The 12,455-nt window shown below is 42.4% G+C and overlaps 1 protein-coding gene across 4 annotated transcripts in view; it reads left to right on the top strand.

Moving 5' to 3' along the window:
- Positions 1–12,455, top strand: part of LOC142503959 (coagulation factor XIII B chain-like) — a 129,347-nt gene that overhangs the window by 111,422 nt on the left and 5,470 nt on the right. For all 4 annotated transcript variants that reach the window (XM_075616972.1, XM_075616971.1, XM_075616969.1 and 1 more), the window contains 3 exons: positions 4,477–4,659; positions 8,540–8,737; positions 9,470–9,649. In XM_075616972.1, coding sequence (XP_075473087.1) covers positions 4,477–4,659; positions 8,540–8,737; positions 9,470–9,649 — 561 coding nt within the window. The remainder of the gene's footprint in view (positions 1–4,476; positions 4,660–8,539; positions 8,738–9,469; positions 9,650–12,455) is intronic.

Here is a 12,455-nt window from a genome sequence, read left to right as displayed (position 1 = left end):
AATAGAGTAGGCCTAGTAGTGGATAAGGTAAAGAAAGACCGAGAGGGGAGGTTCCTGATGCTCATAGGATCCATCAATATTCTCCCCATAGCAATAGCCACGCTGTATGCCCCTAACACCCATGAGGCAGAATTCTTCACGAAGACATTCGGCGTTATAAAAAAGTTTAGCGAAGGAGCCCTAATCCTAGGCGGGGACTTCAACGTGGCTATGAACACAACCCTAGATCGCTCAGGTCCTCACAAGCGCAGAACCAACCCCCGACCTTCCGCGCTAGAGCAAGGTTTGAAAGACCTTCAACTAATAGACGCATGGAGAGAAATCCACCCGTTAGAAAAACTTTACACTTTCTATTCACACCCACATGACTCATTCAGTAGAATCGATTACTTCTTTATTTCTAGTAGACTGGTCTCCGCGGTCACCCATACGGGGATCCATGATATTTCATGGTCGGACCATGCACCGATCGAGCTAAGGTGCGCGCAGATAGGGCTGGAAAGGCCAAGAGCAAATTGGAAACTAAATGACTCCCTCCTAAAGATCCCAGACCTTGAGAGAAAGATCAAAGAGGAGATTAAATACTTCTTCAGTGAAAATAAAGACAGCGTTGACTCACACATAACCCTCTGGGAGGCACACAAAGCAACACTGAGGGGGGTTTTGATTAGTATGGGAGCTCGCAAGAAAAAGGAGCGCAACGCAAAAATTATTAAGGTGCAAGCAGAACTAAAACAGCACTGGGAACAACATAGGCGGTCACCTGACGCAGAGACCCTGCAACAAATTAAAGACACCCAGACTAAGCTGAATCTTCTGCTCACCTCCCAGGCTGAGAAAGCGTTAAGTTGGTCAAAGAGAAGATTTTTCGAGAAAGCAAACAAACCAGATACCTTATTAGCCAATATGATTAACTCCAAAACGCACAATTATAGTATCCAAGCGTTACGACGCGAATCAGGGGAAATTACTGCCAACCCCAAGCAAATTGTACGGGAATTTAAAGATTTCTACGCAAAATTATATGACGGGGATAAAGTAACCAGATCACCAGCGAACAAGGTGGCCCTGGAGAATTTTCTAGCAAGTTCAAATATACCCTGTTTGAGCGGGGTGGACAGAGAGGTGATGGGTAGAGATTTTACAATGGAGGAATTATTGGAGGTTATGAAAAACCTGAAACCCTCTAAAGCCCCGGGCCCCGACGGGTACTCAAATCTTTACTACAAAAAGTTTAGGAAACAATTGGCCCCTTATTTACTACGTATGTTTAACCAAGTGTTAAACGGATCCCCGTTCCCTAGCCAAATGCTCCAAGCGTCCATTTCAGTAATACACAAGACAGGGAAAGACCCGCAGGACTGTAAGAGCTACAGACCCATATCCCTCATTAATTCGGACATCAAAATCTATTCCAAATTACTGGCCAATAGAGTGAGTCTTATCCTACCCAGACTGGTGCACCCAGATCAAGTCGGGTTTATCCGGGGTCGACAAGCATCGGATAATACCCGACGGATTATTGATCTGATAGAAATAGCTAATCACAACGATATACCAGTTATGGCGCTCAGTCTGGATGCGGAAAAAGCGTTTGATAGGATAGACTGGCCATACCTGGAGGCCACGCTTGGAGCGTTCGGAATGGGCAACAAATTAATAAAAGCTATATTCGCGCTATATTCGACCCCGTCGGCTAGGGTTACCCACCAGGGATTCGCTTCGGATCCCTTTCAAATTAAGAGTGGTACGCGACAGGGATGCCCGCTCTCCCCCCTCCTCTTTGCACTGTGTATGGAGCCGCTGGCGGCCCAGATCCGGGATAGCAAAGATATTTCAGGTATTGCCATCGGAAACCAGACGCATAAGGTGGCACTCTATGCGGATGATGTGTTCCTGACAATATCCAGGCCCCTCACCTCTTTGCCGAACCTGCTCGAATTATTGGGACGGTTCAATAGGGTCTCCGGGTTCAAAATAAATCAGAGCAAATCGGAGGCCATTAACATAAACCTCCCCAAACACGTGGAAAAATTAATTGCCCTTAACTTCAATTTCCGCTGGCAGAAACAACAAATCAAATACCTGGGAGTCAATATCACACAGACATATAATACCATCGGCCACGCCAATTACCCGCGACTGATGCGGACCCTGATAGAGGATCTCCATAAGTGGGCTAAAAATAAGATCTCATGGATTGGTAAAATCCACTGCGTAAAAATGAATTTGCTCCCTCGCCTCTTGTATCTTTTTCAAACGCTCCCAGTGCCGTTAAATTTGAAGGAAACTCTCTCCCTCCAAACTGAGATAGATAAGTTTATCTGGGGAGGCAAAAAGGCGAGAGTGAGCAAACAGATAATGCGCACACAAACAGGGGCGGGAGGGCTAGCGGTACCTTGTTTGTTATCATACTACCGAGCGGCTCAATTATGTCAAATTGTGCAATGGCACACTAACCCCGACTCTAAAAGATGGATCGCGTTAGAGCGAGAGGCATGCTCCCCATTGGAACTAGAGCATCTGATCTGGTACCCCAAGAAGGTGCGCAATAGCACCAAACTGCCGTTATCCTCAATGACCAACTCGCTGTCTATCTGGGCAGGCGCGAGGCTTAAGTGTGGCCTGACTAGCAGGGCATCGGGTATGACACCAATTTGGAATAACCCCCTCTTTGCTCCGGGCCAATCCAGCACAGATTTCTCTATCTGGATACAAAACAACATAAAGCGTTTAATAGATCTGGAGGGGAGACAGGGCATAAAATTTTTTGAAATAGTCAAATCCGACCATCATATTCCTAATGCCGAGATCTTTAGGTACCTCCAGATCAGGGCGTTCTATCAAAAAGTTCAGCCGAAATCCGATATGACAAATTTCGAAAAGCTCTGTCGATCAGGGACATCCACGGTGAGACTCACATCGCAGATGTATAAGGAAGTGACCGGTTCTAGCACGACAGTAAAGGACAAAACCAGATACATGACTCAATGGGAAACAGACCTAGGCGAGGAGCTGGAGGTAGAGGACTGGACAAAGATAGTGACGGCGACCTCCAAAAGCTCTATGTGTACAACCTTAAGGGAGAACGCATATAAGGTAATGATGCGCTGGTACCATACTCCCGCAAAATTAGCCAAATTCCTGCCCAGTTACTCCCCATTGTGTCCGAGACAATGTGGACAGCAGGCGGACTTGTTGCACATGCTGTGGTCCTGCCCCAAAATCGTCCCAGTCTGGGACTCAATTAAAGACTGGTTGAACATAATTACAGGTAAACCCGTCCCATTAGATCCATGGCTGTTCCTCCTGAACAGGCCAGCAATCGGGTTCACCAAAGGGGAAAACAAACTGATAGCTCACTTTGCTATGGCGATGAGGGGGGAGACTGCAGCACGCTGGAAACAATACATAATCCCTTCAATTCCAAACATTAGACATAGAATTTGGACGGTATGCCAGATGGAAATGCTAACAAGCTTAGTCAATGACACTGGCGAAAATTTTGAAAAAGTCTGGGCACCATGGTTAGCCCAGAAAGAAATTCGGGGAGTGGAGAGGTCCTCAATTTGGCTTTAATAAGAGCAAATGCATTCTCCCTTGAGGGAGTGCTTAACGACGGAACCTACAACACACTAAGATAGAGGCCCCCCCCGCACCCCCCCCACCCCAAAACCCCGTATGACCAGGATGGGACCCACAAGACAATGAGAGAGACAAATCAGTTAAGAACCAGACATCCTACAGGGTACGCAGAAAGTCCTCAGACGCAGAGAACCAGCATGGGGGAGGCAGAAGCGAAACCACGGAAGGAGACCCCCTAACTCCCATACTCCCTCCCCCCCCCTCCTTTCTCTCTTTTCTTTTTCCATTCCCCTTGTCTGTCTCCCCCCCCCGACTCCTAGCCGGAGATCCCCCCCCCAGTATGTCTGTCGGTCTTCCCAGTATGTCCAAAGACGTCCACCAATTTACAATGAGGATTGTCACATGCAGTAAACTGTTACGGTACGCTGCCGAGAGATTATCTACTGTATGTATATTATGTACTGAACAAAATAAAAAATTTAAGTTGAAAAAAAAAAAAAAAAAAAGCTGATTTCAAACAATTTTGTCATATTATCAAAGCTTTGTGAATAGCTACACATGCAATATTGCTTGTAAAGTGCACTTAACAAGGGTTACGTCACTTTTCAAAGTTTAGTAATGCTTCTGGTTTAAAAATATAATATATATATTTTTTTTTTAGGAAGGTAAACTTTAGAGAGCTGTATAATGGCACTTGCAGTATTTATAGACACCCCAGGCAGTGAAAGTGCTAATCTGGTTAGCTTTGAAATTAGTACACTATTAGTCAATTACTTCAATTAACATCGTTAGTCTTTTGACTTACCTTTTTTATCTATGTTTTTGATATTAATATTTGGCTACAACTTGTAGAGAGATTGAGTTTATTTGTGTTTCTTTGCTTTATTTTAGGGATAGGGGAGATATGTAATCCCCCACCTTTAGTAATACATGGAGACATCACAGATCTAAGAAGACGTGTATATCGTTCAGGCTCAGTAGTGGAGTATAAGTGTCCGAGTTATTATAAACTTCAAGGAAACCAAAGAGTAAAATGTGAGAACGGAGTTTGGGACGATCCACCAATTTGCTTAGGTACGTACACAGCAAAGCTTTCCTTTTACATTAAACTATTTATTTTATTTATAAACTGTTTTACCAGGAAGTAATACATTGAGAGTTATTTCTCGTTTTCAAGAATGTCCTGGGCACAGAGTTATAATGACAAAAACATTTTGGGGCAAAATCCATAGCTACAATGAGTGAAAAGGATTATACAGTACATTATATACAAGACATTGCATGCACAGTTTGAGATAATATATATTATAGGCATATATAACAGTTACAGAGCAGATTAAAATGTGAGACAGAATTTAGACTTAGTGAGAGTCCCCGGTCGACTGTTCCAGTTATAATAAAAAATTATAGTTTGTTCTTGTGTAGCGCTGCTAGTTTTACATAGCGCTTAACAGAGACATTTTGCAAACACAGTCCCTGCCCCGTAGAGCTTAGAATCGATGTTTTTGGTGCCTGAGGCACAGGGAGATAAAGTGACTTGCCCAAGGTCACAAGGAGATGACACCAGGAATTGAACCAGGTTCCCCTGCTTCAAACTCAGTGCCAGTCAGTGTCTTTACTCAGTGAGCCAGTCAGTGTGGTTACTCAGTGAGCCAGTCAGTGTGGTTACTCAGTGAGCCAGTCAGTGTCTTTACTCACTGAGACACTCCTTTTCTCATGTGGTGCACAGTAAGAGAAGGTGAAGCGGCTGGATACTTTGTTGAACCATGAACAGTCTTTTGGAGTCAGATCTCAGATAAATGCTGCATGTGGTAGTGGTGAGGAGCTTGTTTAGATAGGCAGGTATCTTGCCCAGAAAGTATTTTTAAGGCAAGACAGGAAAGATGAACTTTGCACCTAATGTAGACTCAAGACTCAAGGTGACCAATCTAGTTCTTTGAGCATTTTGCAGTAATGTATGTTGTCATTGCATTGGAGAAAAAAGCAGCATATTGAGGGTATCACGTTTGCCAAGATGAGTTTGGGGTGCCATGCCATATACTATGTCCCCATAGTCTATAATTGGCATCAGCATCTGTTGTACGATGCATTTTCTGACCAGCAGACTTATAGAGGATTTGTCTGATATACAATAGTACACCTAGTTTGTCATAGGCTTTGGATATCAGGGTATCAATGTGCAACCCAAATGTTAAATAGGAGTAAAACCATATGCACAAATATTTGATACTAGTAACAGGGGCTAGGATAGTATTAGAGTTGGTTCTGATATGTAGCTCCTTCATTGAAAGCTTTAGAAATGTAGCCTTGGTCCCAAATACAATTGTTACAGTCTTGTCAGTGTTTAGAAACATTTTGTTTGGGGAAAAACAATTTTCAAGTCTCAAAATGTCAGATTGAAGTACAGCATGTGTCGAAGGTCAGAGAGGTTAGGGCTGTGTACATATAAGATTGTCATCCACATAAATGTGTATTGAGGCTCTCTTTGTTAGTAAGACTTAGGGAGTTAGTGCCAGAGAGACACTTTGGGATATAACTGATGGGTAGGAATGAAACCAGTTTAAAGCATGTTTCCCTATTCCAGAGCTCTGGAGTTTGTTTAGCAAGGTAACATGATCAACAGTATTGAAAGCTTTTTCAAAATCTAGGAATATTGCACAGTAAGTTGTCCCAGTTCCATTCCACACTGGATCTCATTGCAAACGTTTAGGAGGGTTGTTACCGTGGAGTGTTTGGGGCAAAATCCAGATTGGAATTGGCTAGGGAAATTTGTCTTGGTATAGTAATTGCTTAATTAGGAGTGAACACATTTTTCCATGACTTTGGATAATATTGGGAAAAGAGAGTTTGTACAACATACAGAACACCTACAAGCTCATATTGAACCCCCAAAATAACCACAACAGGTTAATAAAAGCTTCAATCAGACTTAGAACTTTGCAACTAATTTTGACAGATTTATTATAAATCATTCTTCCTGGCAATGCACAGGTTATTAAGAATCTATATTATTGTTACTGTAGGGACCCTTGAAATGTGGCCTGCCGTGCAGTTGGCTCAAGGGCTTACAACAATTTGGCCAAAATGTTAAACTAAAAGACCATTTTATTTATTAGTTATCTATACATGTCTATTTAGGCACTGTACCGTATATAAGTTTTACTGGATGTGCACTGAGCTTTGTCTGTGTTTTATGTAATGTCTTTGGTTTGAGAAGAGAGATTGGCCTGTAATTTGAGTCACTTTTGAAGATTGGGACAACTCTGGCAGTTTTCCAGGTCTTAAGGATATGGCCTGCAGACAGGATAGAGTTGATTAGGGAAGAAATCAGTTTGGCAATGGCTGGGGCACCAAGTCGGAGGAACTTAGATTGCAGTAGGTCAGGTCCACATTAGCTGCTCAGTTTTAATTTGAGGAGCACTTGTGTAAGCTCCTCTTCAGATACTGGGACAAATTGAAAACTGTGAGCAGTGTTAGGAGAGGGTGGGGCTATAGAGGTACTCCCAGGATGAGCTTCATGCATGTAGTTCTGGTTGCGTTTCTCTAATAAGTTAATAGCACACCCCACAATGTAATCATTGAATACATTTCCAATGTCAGTGGGATTTGTCAGAGTAATATCCTCCTTAGTGATATTACTTAGTTGTTGATGGTTAGGAGGCTGGAATATATTGATAACCTTCCAGGAGTTAGCTGGGTTTAATGTATTCTGGAGGAGATTGTCAGAGTAATATTGTGCTTTTGCATGTCTTGTTTGCCTTGTGCACATTTTGCAGGCATCTGTAGTTATTAAGATCACTGGTAGTGCCAGTTTCTGTACTATGAAGCTTTCCCACAACCCATCCCTAAGATGGTAGAGCGATATAAGGTCGGTTTTTACCCAAGGAAGGTGGGCCCCCGTACTCTTATTTTGCGTAGTGGAGCATGGGTATCATTAAATTAAATGCTGAGGGACCGCACGAGGCCTCTATTACACACTTACCTTCCGTTCCAGCGACGCGTCATCATGGTAACCCAGAGTCAAAATTATGTTACCATGGCGATGGGATGTCACATGACTCCGCGCGTCATTTTGATGCTGGGGCCGAGCAGGGGAGGGTGCGCGTGGCGCCGAGGAGAGCAGGCAGGTGTGCGCACGGGGAAATGTTTGCGCACCCCTGCACTATTGCATGATCACTGAAAATGTCAGGTAGGATGCCAGAGGCTTGGATTCTGCTGGGTTAGAGGAGATAATCTAGTCTAGCAAGGAATGGTTGTGAGATTTCAGGTTTGTCCGTGTGGGTTGGGAAATTAGTTGCGATAGGTTAAGTGACTTGAGTTGTATCTGCATTGTGTTCTTTTTAGAGTTGACAATTGTAGTTGAAATCCCCAATAACTAGCAGCTCACTCTTCTCATTCAGGGAGGAAATGGAGCCAATGGCAAATAGCATTATTCCACTCCCAATTTACTGCTAAACTTCTCTAAATTTAACTCCTTCCCAATCCATGACATTATCCTCAATGTAACCGTCTCTGATTCAGTGATAATTACATTATTAGTCTCGGATCTAATTTCTATCAGGGACATTCCACTTTATTTATAACTGAATATTTAGCTCATTAGATGGGTGCAAATAAATGTCCCGTGTTTCAATATATATTAAATAGTCCATTGTCTGGTTCTTTTCTCAATTTATTCAGACAATAAAAAACATAATTTACATCATAATTTCAGTAATTTATTTCAGGTTTATATAGAATTTAGTTAAAGTGGAGAATCCTTAGCGTTGTTGTTCTTAGCTCGGGTGTAAAATTATTCTGAACTTTATCAATCCAAATATAATCTTTAAACAGCATTTATCATGATACATTTATAGTGTATCTGGGAAGTATTTAAGTAACCTGGTATATAATCAACTGCTATATTTTGGGGACAGTACTTTTAATTCATATGAATGTCCATCTTGTGCCTCAGAGCCATGCACTACAGGGGAAAGAGAGATGAAAGCAAATAATATACAACTGCGATGGACAGACGCCTGGAAAGTGTATTCTGAACACGATGATGAAGTGGAATTTGGGTGTTTATACGGATATGAGCCATCTCCATCAGCAGTGTTTAGAATAAAGTGTAATAGAGGGGAGCTGCTTTATCCTAAGTGCATCAAGAGAGGTAAGTAACACAGTATGCAATTGTAACATGTATAGAAGGTTTTCCGCTTAGCAAATGTAAGAGGTTAATCCAAACGCCAGCAAACAAAAAGTTGATCGGGTAACTTTTATATGTACAGAGTGTTACAAGATCACTTGTAATTCTAAATTATATACCAGAGACTTAAACGCTAAGATTTTCAAAACACCTATATGACTTAAAACCCAAATCGTTGAGTTCAGCGCTAACAATGGATTTATCTCCATTTGATGGAAGCCATGGAGCTAAGAGAAATCTGTTTGCAACTGGACAAGATGAGATCAGTTCTCAACTGTGGAAATCTCTTTTATTTTGTCCCTTGACATTGGAGACTAGATCAGTGTAGAAATGGACAGGTTGATGTTATTTTAGAGGAAACAGAAGCCAGAGTGATTAGCGAGGGACTTCCATTTACTCAAAACACATTTCTTTTAAAGAAATGCGCAGCTTTGCCTCTGACAAACGGTTAAGACCACGGGTTCCTTTTACTATACAGATATATCCTTTCCTGTTACTGACTGTATCCCAGTTTGGTGTCCTTGTCACATACGTGTTGGGTTACATGTGTAGGTCAGTATATGTTCTGCTTACCATTGGTCGGCCTTTATAAGAATAGACTGTAGATTGCATTGGTCTCCTTGTGACACAGACCCGGTTACATCTTGTACAGAAAATTGCTGCATTTTCCCCAAAAGGTGCCCTTTTTACTTGCAGGATCGTGCTTATTATCACAAGAGACAATGGAGAGAAATAGTATCTTCATAAACAGAAGCACTGAAATTGAACAAGGAGAAACTATTGTGTTTAAGTGTAATGAAGGAATGGTGCCAGAAAACACCCTGACAGCAACATGCCAGGAGAAGAATATAATCTATCCCAAATGTATCACAAGAAGTAAGTGTGTGTGTATGTGTGTGTGTAGGTGTCAGGATAATGTCATGATAATATCATGAGACATTAGGTATTTTAATCCATCTGGTGCTTTGGGGGTTAATGAGCTACACTTGGTTTAAAAAAAATATACAAATGATGGTTTTGAAACAGGTCAGGATTTTTCTTTGGTCTGCTCTGAGCTTCAAAGGGACTTAATTGGGGGGAGAGGGTCTATTCAGGATAACCCACTAAAGGTGACAACTGGTCTAAACAACGTTCTGTAAACATGGTCTCCTTGGAATGAGCTTCAAAGAATTTCTTGGCACGGGGTGTATGGATGACCAGGGGCGTGGCTACATAAGGTATCAAACGAAGAGTGACCTTATTAAATATGAGAATATCATGTGACATCCTCTGCTGAACATGCTAAAAATTACATGGGTGTATCTGTGGAACAGAGTCATACATAATGATTATAGACACGTCAGGTCTAACAGGTACTAGGAGTCAGATATTAATGTTGCTCTTAAATTTCGGATTAAAATGTTTATACTTAGTCTCATTTTGTCCACCATTTGTAACAAAAACAACAGCGCAACTGCAATAGTGAAGTATATCAAGATAATTTATCTAAACCAAAAAGGTAAGTATTCAGCGTACATCAGGAAAATTGAACATGTGCAGTGTATGGATTAACACATATGTTACCACAAGGTGATAAAAGCTGGAACGAGATCCTCTGGTAAGTAATCACAGGTGATATCAAGACATCATCACAGCTCCTCGAGGATGGTAGTCGGCTACCCAATTGGTCCGTCTGAGGGTGTGCCTCACTTCCTGGGAAGCCTTTCTGGTGATGGTAATGGCCTGAGTCCCGAGTAGGTTACTTCCAAGGATACAAGGATACAAGCCAATCCATCTTGGGTCTTGCGCACGCATCGATTGCGCAATGCTAGTCCATGAGACCCGGATCGAGCAGTATCATGTGACTAACAAGAGACAGCCGCTGCCCCTTTTATTCTCCAACATCACCGCGTTTTTCCGGGATTTTTTATAGAATGCCACGCACTTTACCGCGTTCATGCCGCATTCTGACCGCATTCATACCGCATTCATGTTGCATTCACAGCCGCGGTTGATGTGTTTATTGATAATGGTTCGGATTTAATTGGTTGCAATTCTTCGCGTATCCGCCAGATGGTAGATATTCATGAATTGTCATGCGCTTCAGTAATGTGTCGACTTGCAGGTGTTTCGTTTAATACCACAGTGGTCTATTGTAAATTGGCCTTGGGACTGAAGGAAGAAGTTACAACAATGTATCAATTTAGGCTTTTCACATAAAAAAAAAGACAAGCACCGTTTCCGGTCTGGTAATTGTCCTGAGAGTCCCGCCATGAGTGCAGAACTGCAGCCTGTGTTCCAAAAACCCAACAGAACATACGCTTATTTAATATGGGCCGCGATTAATGCAACAGATGATAAGATGGCAACTGTTGTTCAAATTTATCAGTATTTTATCAAACTTTGACTTTTACAAATTTTTACCAGATCCTCATGTGTGGAAGCGTGCAATAAGGAAAAAGTTATGTAGCGAGCCATGTTTTTTCCGTATTGATCCCGATTTTATTGGAGGGTATTGGTGTGTATCACCGGGTTTTTCCCGTATCTATGATCATGCAGGCGGCAAAAGGCGAATGATTGTGTTAAAACCAAGTAAGAAACGTCAGTCACTGGCAAGCAATGCACCAGCACCAGCACCGGCTTCCACACAAATCAAATCAAATCAACCATGTGCAGTCAAACGCACAGGGTCGCAGTCAAAAGATACAGCACAGATTGAATATCGTAATATCAAGTTGGTCTAGGCAGGCTTGTGGAGAAAATAAAAATAAGAAACGAGGAGAAAAAAATATATATATATTTTTTTTTTGGTCACTCACTCTTGAACTTCGCAAGCAAGCAGTGGTGAATTTACAGATGCATGCGCGTGGAGAAAATAAAAAATCACTCTTGAACTTCGCAAGCAAGCAGGAATGTGATTGAAACCAGAAAGACACACATTCAAAGGAATGGTGTGGGAGAGGTGTACTGCACTGTAAATAAGATAAGAAGTTGAAATACTACAGTGAAGTACAGTAAATTATCCTGTGTGTGTGCGGGGGCGAGCGAGGGAAGAGCGCTGTACTGTATATGCCGAAATGTGATACTGTTACAGCACACGCCTATGCTAATATTACGAGCGCTAAAAAACGCTATAAACCCCGGACAAAAAAAATAAAACGCTTCTGCCCGCGGTTATCCGAGATAGGATAAAGGCGGCCGCCACTGTACGTGATACCAGCGTGATACCAGCTGCACAGTCTCAGCTGATAGATAATAACAGCCACTACTCCGCAGTGTATCACAGATTCAATTGCTATTATATTTTGCAGACATGAAGTCTACCATAAATAAAAATACCGATTGTAAAATACATATATCCTACGCGTTTCGTAGCTTCATCAGGGAACGTGTAGGATATATGTACAGGTAAACCCCATTATAGCGCGGTCCTCAGGGTCCACCCCGAAACCACCGCGTTAGTAACGGGGGCGCACTAATTTTAAAAAAAATGGCCGCTGCGCACCTGATCGGGAGGGAGGGAGTGAGGAGGGAAGGAAGAGGTGGCCAGAAGCCCTACAAATGGCGGCGATTCATCCCTCCTCCCTCCCTCTCCCTCCCAGCCCCTCCCAGCCCCCTCCGGCAGCCGTGTGTTTTTTTTTCTTCAATAGCAGGCTGCCGGGGAGGTCAGAGCATGTGTGTGTGTGTCTCTGTCTCTCTATGT

Source organism: Ascaphus truei, chromosome 10 (assembly GCF_040206685.1).
Source record: "Ascaphus truei isolate aAscTru1 chromosome 10, aAscTru1.hap1, whole genome shotgun sequence".
NCBI lineage: Eukaryota > Metazoa > Chordata > Amphibia > Anura > Ascaphidae > Ascaphus > Ascaphus truei.
The sequence above is the reverse complement of the archived record's forward strand: the minus strand, read 5'-3'. Positions and strand labels throughout refer to the sequence as shown.